General features: G+C 35.8%; 1 protein-coding gene across 18 annotated transcripts in view; it reads left to right on the top strand.

Moving 5' to 3' along the window:
- SNX14 (sorting nexin 14) overlaps positions 1-12,569 on the top strand; it is a 100,103-nt gene that overhangs the window by 62,945 nt on the left and 24,589 nt on the right. For 11 of the 18 annotated variants that reach the window (XM_008976448.5, XM_003822839.6, XM_024929200.4 and 8 more), the window contains 4 exons: positions 976-1,034; positions 4,136-4,162; positions 6,080-6,212; positions 9,218-9,419. In XM_008976448.5, the coding sequence (XP_008974696.1) occupies positions 976-1,034; positions 4,136-4,162; positions 6,080-6,212; positions 9,218-9,419 (421 nt within the window). The remainder of the gene's footprint in view (positions 1-975; positions 1,035-4,135; positions 4,163-6,079; positions 6,213-9,217; positions 9,420-12,569) is intronic. The other 7 variants (XM_055113935.2, XM_055113933.2, XM_024929198.4 and 4 more) reach the window with 1 other exon arrangement.

Raw genomic sequence — 12,569 nt, 5'->3', positions numbered from 1 at the left:
TGAGATGGCTGAATCAATTGAGTTCAGGCATTCAAGACCAACCTGGCCAACATGGTGAAACTCCATCTCTACTAAAAATAGAAAAAATTAGCTGGGTGTGGTGGCACATGCCTGTAATCTCAGTTACTCAGGAGGCTGAGGCAGGAGAATAGCTTGAACCCAGAAGGCCAAGGTTGCAGTGAGCTGAGATCACACCACTACACTCAAGCCTGGGCCATAGAGCAAGACTCCATCTCAGTAGAAAACAGAACAAGAAAACCAAGATTAAGAAAGTAAATATTCTTTTTCGCTATGTAATTAAGTGAAGATTAAAAAATAATTGCAAAGGCCGGGCGTGGTGGCTCAGGCCTGTAATCCCAGCACTTTGGGAGGCCGAGGCGGGCGGATCACAAGGTCAGGAGATCAAGACTGTCCTGGCTAACACATTGAAACCCCTTCTCTACTAAAAATACAAAAAACTAGCTGGCGTGGTGGCGGGCACCTGTAGTCCCAGCTACTTGGGAGGCTGAGGCAGGAGAATGGCATCAACCCGGGAGGCGGAGCTTGCAGTGAGCCGAGATCGCACCACTGCACTCCAGCCTGGGCAACAAAGCGAGACTCTGTCTCAAAATAAATAAATAAATGAATAAATAAAATAATAATTGCAAAAACAATTATCAATACCAAAACCTGTTTATATTTGTGTAAGTAGATAGATTGGGACCAAATAGGTCTGCCTGGTTTGCCATATGCCTGAGTGGCTTTGTAGTACTGCAGTGACGCAGAAATCTCATTGTATACACGTTATTTACAAACCTGTGGAAATCATCTGCATTTGCAATATTTTCATCCTTACCCTAGTTGACCATGTCTGTATTCACTTGATTGAGATAGCTTTTTTTCCCCCCCAAAACTGGAAAGTAGTAAACTAAGGTAACATGTTTTAATGTTAATTGTAAGTGTAATAAATGATAATTATTATTTGTTATTTTAAAGTATTTCAGACAACTTTTAAGAGGTGCAGAATCACCAACACGCAATTCAAAATTGAACAGGTAGGTTGTATGTTTTGTTTTTGAACTTGCTGATGCCAGTCATTCTATGATAGCATCATTGTCTTTATTAGCTATTTTTGTGAATGAATATGTGGTTCCGTTGTTATATGAGTACACAAGGCATTTTACTAGTGAATTGTAGAACTGTATTCTATATGGTGATCTGAAAATGCCTGAAATTCTTTTAGAAAAATTTTAACAAGATACATAATGTGGCCTTGTTAATCTCATAATGAATATATATTAGTTTTTATTACCAGCTTTATTGGAGACTAGGGACTGAATGCATAAGTGGCATCCACAGATAACTCAGAATTAAACGTTTTAGAGAAAACTTTTTTTTAAGAGTGCTTACTGGGTACAAAAGTGGAGGGATGTTTCTTTCTTTCTTTTTTTTGGCTCTGGAAATCTAAGTGTACAGTTAAATGACCTAAAGAAAGGTAATAGAAGAGAAAATCTTTATCCATTTATAAACTGGATAATTAGTGTTCTAATTTGTGTTTGCAAGGTTACGTGTACAAAATTGATACAGATATCAAATCTATAAATCTATTCTGTAGATTTATAGATTTGCTCTCAACACCTTCCAATAATAAAATGTAGACATAAAATATATGAATAAATATATGTTTTAAGTCACTTAATAGCAAATCAACAAAGCTATTCTGAATTTCCAATGAAAGAATGTTAATGGCCGGGCACGGTGGCTCACGCCTGTAATCCCAGCACTTTGTGAGGCCGAGACGTGGGGATCACTTGAGGTCAGGAGTTTGAGACCATTCTGGCCAACGTGGTGAAACCCCATCTCTACTAAAAATACAAAAATTAGCTGGGCATGGTGGCACATGCCTGTAATTCCAGCTACTTGGGAGGCGAAGCAGAAGAATTGTTCGAGCCCAGGAGGTGGAGGTTGCAATGAGCCAAGATCGCGCTACTGCACTCCAGCCTGGGTGACAGAGCCAGACTGTTTCAAAAAAAAAAAAAAAAAAGTTAAGAAACTCTTTTAACTTATTATATATAAGGTAAATGAATCATTTCATTTACCTTTCATTTTCATTTCTGATCATTTCATTTACCTAATATGTGTACAAAATTGACACAAACATCTAGACACCTTCCAATTTGAGCAAGTATCTAATAAACATAAATAAATTGGATATGTACTACAAAGAGAAAAGTAGATAAGTCAAGAAATGGGGCAATGTTTTAGATAGTTAGTACAAGGGAAAATGTGAAAACCTTAGCCACGAGGAGAATATATTGTATTTCTTGACGTAACCAAGTGTTATGGGAATAGATGTTTTTTTGAATGTTGAATATTAATTCTGATTTAATGCCTCAGTAGAAGTAGTATACATGTAATAACTTTTCTGAAAGGTAGAAATTCCTTTAGGATTATTTGCAAAAATACCACTTTGTAACTTTTTCCTAAAAATTTATGTTACAGCCGTGAAACTTAGACGTTATTTAACAAAAATCATATTCATGCTATTTAAAATAGTGTTCTTTGCCCAGGCCACATGCCTTTTCTTGCATTTGAATTCTTTTCCAAGGAGTTTCCTCAAATGTACTGGCATACTTGAGAAGCAGGTAGAATTTATCCCTGTTTATAGACATAAGATGTTTGGAGTTTCATACCAGGACGTGGAGCTAATGACATGCCCTTTTCTAGGACCATTTAAGGGGAAGTGGTTCTGTGACCTTAAAAGCCTGCTTTGGTAGATGGCCGGGCATGGTGGCTCACGCCTGTAATCCCAACAATTTGGGAGGCCGAGGCAGGCAGATCACCTCAGGTCAGGAGTTCAACACCAGCCTGGCCAACATGGTGAAACCCCGTCTCTGCTAAAAATACAAAAATTAGTCAAGTGTGATGGAACACACCTGTGATCCCAGCTACTTGGGAGACTGAGGCAGGAGAATCACTTAAACCCAGGAGGCAGAGGTTACAGTGAGCTGAGACTGCACCACTGCACTCCAGCCTGGGCAACTAAGACTCCGCCTCAATTAAAATAAAATAAAATAAAATAAAATAAAAAGCTTGCTTCATGGTTAAATCTGAGTCAAGGTCATAACTTCAGAGATGAAAAGCCTTCTTGGCTACTTTTAGAACACTTGATTATTTTCAGCATATTAAGGTACTAATTTTGTTGGCTTTAAAATATAAAAAAGACAGGTTATATGGGTTCTTTTCATTCTGGATACTGATTATGACTTTTTAAAGTATGTTTTTCTTTATGGTGATCTGATTTTAATAGTTAACTATCAGTCTTGTCAGGACTCTGCTTCTGTGATACTTAATGATTTATTTACCTATATATAATAAGTTAAAAGAGTTTCTTAACATTCTTTCATTGGAAATTTAGAATAGCTTTGTTAATTTGCTATTACATGACTTAAATTACATAAAATATGTATTCATATATTTTATGTCTACATTTTATATTTTCAAAGTAAAATTCTAATGCATATTATTTATCATGTTCTCTGTTTCATTGTATACTTAAAGTACAACTTTTGTTTTTTAATATTTAGAGATCTTTTGTTAACTGTGTTTCTTAGCTGAAAACATATTTTTTTACTCAACCTAAAAACGTGAAGCATAAATGATTCTGTCTAACATGAACACAAATTTAATGTTGGAAAATATGGGTTTGTTTTTTGTGCCAGGTTTTTGGTGGCTCAGTCTCTGCATACTTTCCACTGCATGAAAGAAATGGTATGCCTAAGGACAAAGAAAAGACAGAATTATTTCTGGATATTTAATTTCTAAGAACCTTTTTTAATTATGTAGAAAAAAGTCAGTTATTTCCTGATATATTTAATTTTTTTCCATGTCACCCAAGAGAAAACATATTTAATTTTTAAGAACCGTTTTTAGTAATGTAGACTTCATCCAAACACAAAAGACAGCTATGTGCGTTTATCTTACCTTTATCACCTTATTCATGAGGATTTCTTCCCTTTGCAAAAATGAATGTTATACACCTGTGTAACTTCTGAAGCTTTTAAATTTTGTTTTGTGTTCTAAAATGAAGTTTATATAATATCTGGGCTTTCTTTCTTTCCTCTCCTTATATAATTTCACATACCTGTTATTGCAGAGGTAGCCTAAGTTTGGATGATTTTCGGTAAGTCTTGAGCATGTGATTCTTTTCAGTATTAAATGTTTTTAGAAAGTACATTGTGAACAACCTAATACAAATAAAAAGGAAAAAAATGGAACACTGTGGTATTAACTGCCATTATATCCTAGTTATTTAGGATAATCTTTTAAAATGAATACCTACTTTTATTCTACATATCTCCTTTTTGAAATAGCATGATATGCCATCATAAAATAAAAATGTCCTGATACTTTAAAGATATTTTCATTATTTAATTTGTCAGTATCTTGTATTTTAAGACTGTTGACTCATTTTTGTTCTTGTTAATTTTGCTAAATTAATTTTAGAATTATGTTTAAAGAACTTTTTTTAAAATAAGTATGATGTTTCTGTATTTCTGGGCATAATGATCATAAGTGAGAGTTTTTAGATTTCATATTTCAACAACCCCCATTGTTTTGTAGTATCCATGTTGTAGAGACTAGAATAAACTAGAGTCTAGAGATTTTAAAAATATTTTGTTAACATTTTTATGTCTTGGGAAATGTTTTTTAAATCAAGGACAATTGTGTCTACAATTCTGGATTAAAAAAAACCCTAATTGTATGTTTGTTTAGATAAAATAATCTAGTTTAAGTACCCCTTTTACTGCTTACTACTTATTATTAGTGTTTTTCCAGAAGTTTGATTTAATTCTTGGATGTGTGTAAAATACACATTACTACATATTGGTGTATTTGAAACTTGATTAATTTTCTTTCTGTAATTGTATTATTTCAGTAGATAACTTAATTTTTCTCATAGGAGTAATAGCTATACACTTGAGCATTCAAAACAAACTTTCTCAGGTTTTAAAGTAGTCATTTTTATTTGGATATCTGTTGTAAGAGCAGTATTACATAGTGAATGTGACTTTATTTTATTTTATATATATTTTCTTGATGGAGCCTCACTCTGTCGCCCAGGCTGGAGTGCAGTGGCGCGATCTTGCGGGTCCAAGTGATTCTTCTGTGTCAGCCTTCCTAGTAGCTGGGATTACAGGTGCCTGCCACCTCGCCCGGCTAATTTTTGTATTTTTAGTACAGACGCAGTTTCGCCATGTTGGCCAGGCTGGTCTCGAACTCTTGACCTCAGGTCATCTGCCTGACTTGGCCTTCCAAAGTGCTGGGATTACAAGTGTGAGCCACTGTGCCTGGCCTTGAGCATGACTTTTAAATTGGATAACAGTTACGGTTTTAATTGCTGAAACATTGGGTAGCAGGCTAACGGACATTTTTGCTACTTTTGGCTTATTTGTCTTGTTGCTTTTCAGCTATTTCTGCTTTCAGAAATTCAGCTTAAAAAAATGGCAAAACCAACATTTAATATTTATGGCAGAGCAGACTGCTTCCTTGGGCTACATTTGCTTTTATCCCTGTGCTCATTGCTAACCTTTCCCTTTGGCACTATTCTTTTTCTTAAAGTTCCATCTGAAAATGAAGTACTGAGAAAGTAATAGTTTAATGTTTTTTTTTTCTGTCACATAATTTTAGTCCAGTTACTCTAAAGGGATGTTTTTGGTTTTGAACAGATCTTAAGCATTTTTTAACCTATTTTGAAATATTGTAATAAGAACTATATTCCACTAGGGGGCTCTCATCTTTTAAAAATTCTAATCCTGTTAATATTTTGAAGTTAATACTAGGTAAATTTTGAGTGTTTATAAATAAATATTGTCCCATTTATTCATCCACCAAATTTAAACTTTAAATACTGTGTCATTTTTGACTTCTGAGATGTTGATACTTAATCTGTGTATGAAAACTCCAAAAGTTATGTTATCTATACCTTTAGTTTATCATTTTCAAAACTGTTTTTCTTTTTTTTTAATAATGGTTTTCAATAAACTAGACTGTTGCGATAATTTGCTATGTACTTGATACATTTTTGTTTAATATTCAGGAACACACAGAAAAGGGGAGAATCATTTGGAATCAGCAGAATAGGTAGCAAAATTAAAGGAGTATTCAAAAGTACCACAATGGAGGGAGCTATGTTGCCTAATTATGGTGTAGCTGAAGGTGAAGATGATTTTGTAAGTAAAATGTATCAATTTGATTTATTTATAACTTCAGACTTACTATAACATAAAAATTAGATATACTCATTATTTTCCTTTTTTTGGAGAATCTGTATTCTGTTTAATACTTTACCTTTATCTTCTTACTTCAGACTTCCTTTGTATTTCTCATTCTTTCATTAGTTGTGATAGTTTCATGACGTGAATCTAATTTTTAAAATTCCTGAGAACTGTGTTATTGCTTATTAAGGCAGAATAGTTCCTGTTAAGCTGAGATACTTCTAATAGTCAAGCAGTTTACCGTCTTTTGGTTAAGCTTCAAATTCTGATGTTACCTTTTTCCCACCATGTGCTCCAGGTATACAGAGTTGCTAATAGATGCTCTAACTCCTTGCTTACTTAAACTACAGTCTGTTGACAAGCAGCATTGGCATTACCTGGAAGCTTGTATAAATACAGAATCTCAGGCACTATCCTAGACTTACTGAATCAATTTGCATTTTAACAAGATTTCCAGTTGACTTATATAAACATTTTACTTACCATCCTATTTTATTTCTCTGTATCTTTGTCCTGCTTGAAATGCCCTTCATTTGTGTATTGACCTAGAAAATTCATAGGCATCCTTCAAAATGTAACTGTTCCCCATAAACCTTTACCCAAATCCCCAAGTTGAACTGAACATTTCCTCCTTTTGTGTCCCTGTTATATCGTATGTTAAAGCTTATACCATAATGTATTTCAAGTTACGTGTTATGATTGTCTTTCCTATCACATAGTCCCAAAAAGGCAAGTATTGTCTCATTTGTACTTTTTATTTTTATTGAATAGAGATCTTGGATTCTCATTTTGCCTTTTAATGACCCTGGGCACTGGGGATGAAAAGATGATTAAGACGTAGACCTCGGCTTTAAGAAATTCACTAATGTGGGTATAAAAGGGGTGTTTGGTACTGATTGGATTGATGATGACCAAGAAGGAGGAAAGGTGGGGTGACAGGAGTAAACCCTTTTCTTTACCCCTTCCTTTTGACCTTTGTCCCATTGCCTTCATGTAAGGGTCACTGATTCTTCATAATAATTTAAATGGAATAAAATCTTATTTAAACCTTTTTTTTATTAATTCAAATAAAGCCGTTTTTTAATGCCTTTATTTTTTCCCTGTAAGTGTGGGTAGTAATTTTTTTTTTGGTTTTTTTTTTTTTTTTTTTTGAGACGGAGTCTTGCTCTGTCACCCAGGCTGGAGTGCAATGGCACGATCTCAGCTCACTGCAACCTCCGCCTCCTGGGCTCCTGCCTCAGCCTCCTGAGTAGCTGGGATTGCAGGCGCCCGCCACCATGCCCAGCTAATTTTTGTGTTTTTTTTGGTAAGGATGGGGTTTCACCATGTTGGCCAGGCTGGTCTTGAACTCCTGACCTCGTGATCCACCCACCTGTAGTCCCAAAGTGTTGAGACTACAGGCGTGAACCACTGCACCCAGCCTTGGTGTGGGTAGTATTTTTATGCTGGGTGTGGTGGCTCATATTTGTAATCTCAGTACTTTGGGAAACTGAGGCAGGAGGATTGCTTGAACCGAGGAGTTCAAGACCAGCCTGGGCAACATGGTGAGACCCTGTCTTTACAAAAATTAAAAAATTAGCTGGGTGTGATGGTGCCCAACTGTAGTCGTAGCTACTTGGGAGGATCACTTGAGCTCAGGAGGTCAAGGCTGCAGTGAGCCATGTTTGTGTCACTGTACTACAGCCTGGGTAACAGAATAAAAGCCTGTCTCAAAAAAAAGAACAAAAAAAAGTATGGATAGAAGAAAGTAGATCAGAGAAAGTCTTTTTCAAAATAATGTTTATGTTTTCTAATTTTAAGCATATTCTCAGTTTTTTAATAATATAGAACAGTGGAAAAAATTTAAATGCCACGTACGTGCATATCTACCACCCAGAAACCGCTTCTATTAATAGTTTGGTGATTTTCTTTAAAAAAAAAAAAAAAAAACCTTTCCCTTTTCACCCCTGTAGACTACATTTTATATATAGTTTGCTATCTTTTCTCTATTCGATATCATAACAAAAGTATTTAACCGTGTTATTATGAACTTTTAAAACATAATTTTTTGTGGAAGAAGATGTATTTTTTATTTTTTGCTTTCCCAATTGCTTGATACACAAGTTGTACTTTAGCTTTAGGAATAGGAGGCTATCTTTAAAAAGCTGAGAGAGTTTGCTTTGTTTTATAGTGACCCAAGGAAGAAGGAAATTCTTGATTGGGATTAAAGATAGTAGTAACAGAAAGTTGGAGAAGCAGGCAAACTAATGTTTAATACTATCAAGGGAAAACTCAGGGCAGTAAGGTGCTAACGCAGACTAAGATGATGCCATTTAGGATTTAGAAGACACTGTGCTAGTTCTAAGCCATGGGACCTTGGGGAATCCTCTTTGTCTTGTTTAGGAAGTTGAGGGAAAAGAGAAGTTTCCAGTTTCACTGCTGAGTGATCCTAAATTGGTTTGTGATCCTAAGATGGACATTTAGGATGTCTTATTGGAGACTTAGGAGACATTATCTTGAACTCCTGACCTCAGGTGATCCACCCACCTTGGCCTCCCAAAGTGCTGGGATTACAGGTGAAAGCCAATGCGCCCAGCCTGACATTATCTTTCAGAACCCTTGTTGTGATCATTTGGCAGCAGTGCCTACTTGCTCTGTGTTTCCCAGGCTAGTCTCAAACTCCTGAGCCCAAGCAATCCTCCCACCTCAGCCTCTGAAAGTGTTGGGATTATAGGCGCTGTCCCCGGCCTATTATATTTTCATATACAGATGATGTAAGAAAACTTGGAGTTGATGCTAGTAACTTGTTAGTTTTTAACTTTTTACCTTTACTTTTTCAGTAGAAAATTTAATATCACCTAGCTTTCAGGGTCTTAAAAATTATCAATTGATATGGGCATATTACTTTATACTTGTATCTCATATGCTGTAGTTCTAAAGGTATTGGGAATATTAAATTCATCCTGGTAATTTTTTTCCAGATTGAAGAAGGTATTGTTGTAATGGAAGATGATTCTCCAGTGGAGGCTGTGAGCACACCTAATACTCCCCGAAACCTTGCTGCATGGAAAATTAGCATTCCATATGTAGACTTTTTTGAGGATCCCTCCTCTGAAAGGAAAGAGAAAAAAGAAAGAATTCCTGTATTTTGTATTGATGTTGAAAGAAATGATAGAAGAGCAGGTAGGAAGCTTTCTGAGCACCTTTCTTAAAAGATGCCCATGAATGAGTCTGTTGTTATCAGGTATGATAAACATTTTGCCACTTCTAACTAACAAATATGGCTGCATATCCAAAAGAGAAGTGTCCAGAACAGAAAATTGAAAGAAAGCTTAGGATGTCCTAGGTTATCTTCATAGCAGTAACTAATTAACTAATTCAATCAACACTTATTGAGTGATGCCTGCTAGACACCTGACAGTCCATCAGGCATTCAATGTAATGTTCTTTTAATGGTTTTGTTGCCATCATTAGCCATTGCACTTACTTAATTGTCATTAATCCATATAGCACTGTATCAGGTATTATTCTAGTTTAATTAAGACAGCGTTTTCTCTCACCCATTTTGTGGGCTAATTAGAATTGATGAAAATATGGCCAGGCATGGTGGCTCACGCCTGTAATCGCAGTACTTTGGGAGGCCAAGGCAGGTGGATTACCTGAGGTCAGGAGTTTGAGACCCGCCTGGCCCACATGGCGAAACCCTATATCTACTAAAAATACAAAAATTAGCCACACGTCTTGGTGCGTGCCTGTAGTCCCGGCTACTCTGGAGGCTGAGGCATGAAGATCGCTTCAACCTGGGAGGCGGAGGTTGCAGTGAGTCGAGATCGTGTGACTGCACTCCAGCCTGGGAGAAAGAGTGAAACCCTGTCTCCAAAAAAAAAAGAACTGATGAAAATATGGTTAAAACTTTACAAGCTTCTTCATGTTTTGACATATTTTTTCTTTCGGTTATGTCAGGTATAGACTGTAATAGAGACCAGGGTTAACAGTATCTGTAGCAGGATAAACAGTCACCACTTTAAAGTCCTACTTGTAACTTGATAAAAAGAAATCGAATTAAAAAATAAAATAGTCACCACTTTGCACTTTTTCCAAGAAGTGGGGCAGTGAGTGTAACGAAAAGCACCACATTTAGAGAATAATGAGCAGAAAATAAAGTTGAGCTCAGGAAGAGGGAGTTATGAGGAAAGAAGGAAAAAAAGTGGCAATGTTAGAAAGTGGTTTTGAGAGGATAACTAAGTAGTAGTGTGAAGATCAGTGCTAATTATTCTTACTTATTTTTCAAAAAGTATTAGGTTTTCTGATTTTCCTCAGAAGTTGATCCTGTTTCAAGAACATGAGACATAGGAATTGGGAGGGAAGAATGCCCAGAGTAGCTAGTTATAATTTTTCCTGTCATAACTAAATATCAGGCAGCATCTTATTCTGTCCAGGTCTTAGACCATACTGCCTGATTTTGCTGGAGTTGCTGTTCAGTCTTAGTAGTTGCTGTTCTTTCAGCATTCTGACAGGTGGACAGCTAAACCATTGTCAATAATAGAGTCAGATTTCCATTTCAAACTTAGTTTTGTTTGGAATATACTTTTGTTTTTGCTTTAGGGCAACTATTTTTAATTTTTATGCTTTATCTTAAAAGGTTAATCATTTAACATAAATTATAATAGTTCATGGCTCAGTAATTCAAAAATAAAAACCAAAAAATCTTAAAACTTCTATTTTATTTTTTAATTTAATTTTTTTTTCTTTTTGAGAGAGGGTCTTGCTTTGTTGCCCAAGCTGGTGTGCAGTGGCATGACTGTGGCTCACTACAGCCTCAACTTCCCGGGTTCAAGTGATCCTCCCACTTCAGCCTCCTGAGTAGCTGGGACTATAGGTGCATGTCACCACGCCCAGCTAATTTTAAAATTTTTTTGTAGAGAAAGGGTCTCACTATGTTGCTGAGGCTGGTCTCAAACTCCTGGGCTCAAAGCGGTCTTCCTGCCTTGGCCTCCTAGAGTACTAGGATTACAGGTGTGAGTCACTGTGCTGGGCCAAAAGCTTGTATTTTAAAGATAATTTTTGTCAACAGTGCTGCAGACTTCTACTGTCAATGTAATGTGCTCTTAGAAACCATGATTATGAGGGAGAAAAAAGTATATCATTTAGTATATTGATTTTATACGGGTAACAAAATAACAATTTCAGCATTAAAAACCTAGCCTAAATATACTATGGATCTTTTAAGACCAGTGTTGAAGAAAACTACGATTTGCTTTATATGTTGTGATCAGGTTGGTTTTTTCTAAATAGAAAGAAGTGTTGTTTTGGATGATTGTGGTATTGGTTCACTCGATCTACTGCATTCTCAAATCTATGGTAGACTGATGTTAGATGTTAACAATAACAGTTAACATTTATGAGGTATTTACTCTGTGCTATGCACTGTACAGAAGTGCTTTATGTGGATTATTTTATGTGATAGACACAATTATTGTTATTCTACATCTAAGCACTGTAAGATACAGTGGTGTTATTTGTTCAAGGCCACATGGTAAATGGGGGCGGGGTTAACTGGGATTAGAACAGGCAGTCTGATTCCAGACTTCTCTTTAAACCATTACTATGTGCTGCCCAATTTAGTAGCCACTAGCTGCATGTGGTAATTAAAATCAAATTAAATTGTATTAAAATTTCAGTTCTTTAGTTGCATTAGCTACCTCTCAAGTACTCAGTGGCAACATGTGGCTAGTAGCTACTATATTAATGCAGATCCATGGAGCATCTTCGTAACTGCAGAAAGTTCTATTGGATAGTACTGCTCTATACTATATTAAATTAGGACAATATGGTAAATATTTGAGAAACCCCAAATCAATAAAAAAAACTTATGAAATACATCATTTTGGTGATATTTTAAAAATAATCATAATTGCATGATATTTTAAAGTTTCTGTCAGCTCTGATTCTGTTATAGAAAAAGTATATTTGAGATAACTTCATAAATAGATGAAATTTATCAGTCACTTCTAGGTAACTAAAATATGGGATAAAATGTGTTAATAATGTTATGCCAAAAATAACAAATTACAACTGTGGAATAATGTCCAGCTTTGTATTCTTTTTTCTTTTTCTTTTTTTTTTTTTTTTTTTGAGACAGAGTCTCGCTCTGTTGCCCAGGCTGGAGTGCAGTGGCGCAATCTTGGCTCGCTGCAACCTCTGCCTCTTGGGTTCAAGCGATTCTCCTGCCTCAGCCTCCTGAGTAGCTGGGACTACAGATGCCTGCCACCACAGCTGGCTAATTTTTGTATTTTTAGTAGAAGCGGGATTTCACCATGTTGGCAAGACTGG

Source organism: Pan paniscus, chromosome 5, assembly GCF_029289425.2.
Source record: "Pan paniscus chromosome 5, NHGRI_mPanPan1-v2.0_pri, whole genome shotgun sequence".
NCBI classification, from domain to species: domain Eukaryota; kingdom Metazoa; phylum Chordata; class Mammalia; order Primates; family Hominidae; genus Pan; species Pan paniscus.
The sequence above is the reverse complement of the archived record's forward strand: the minus strand, read 5'-3'. Positions and strand labels throughout refer to the sequence as shown.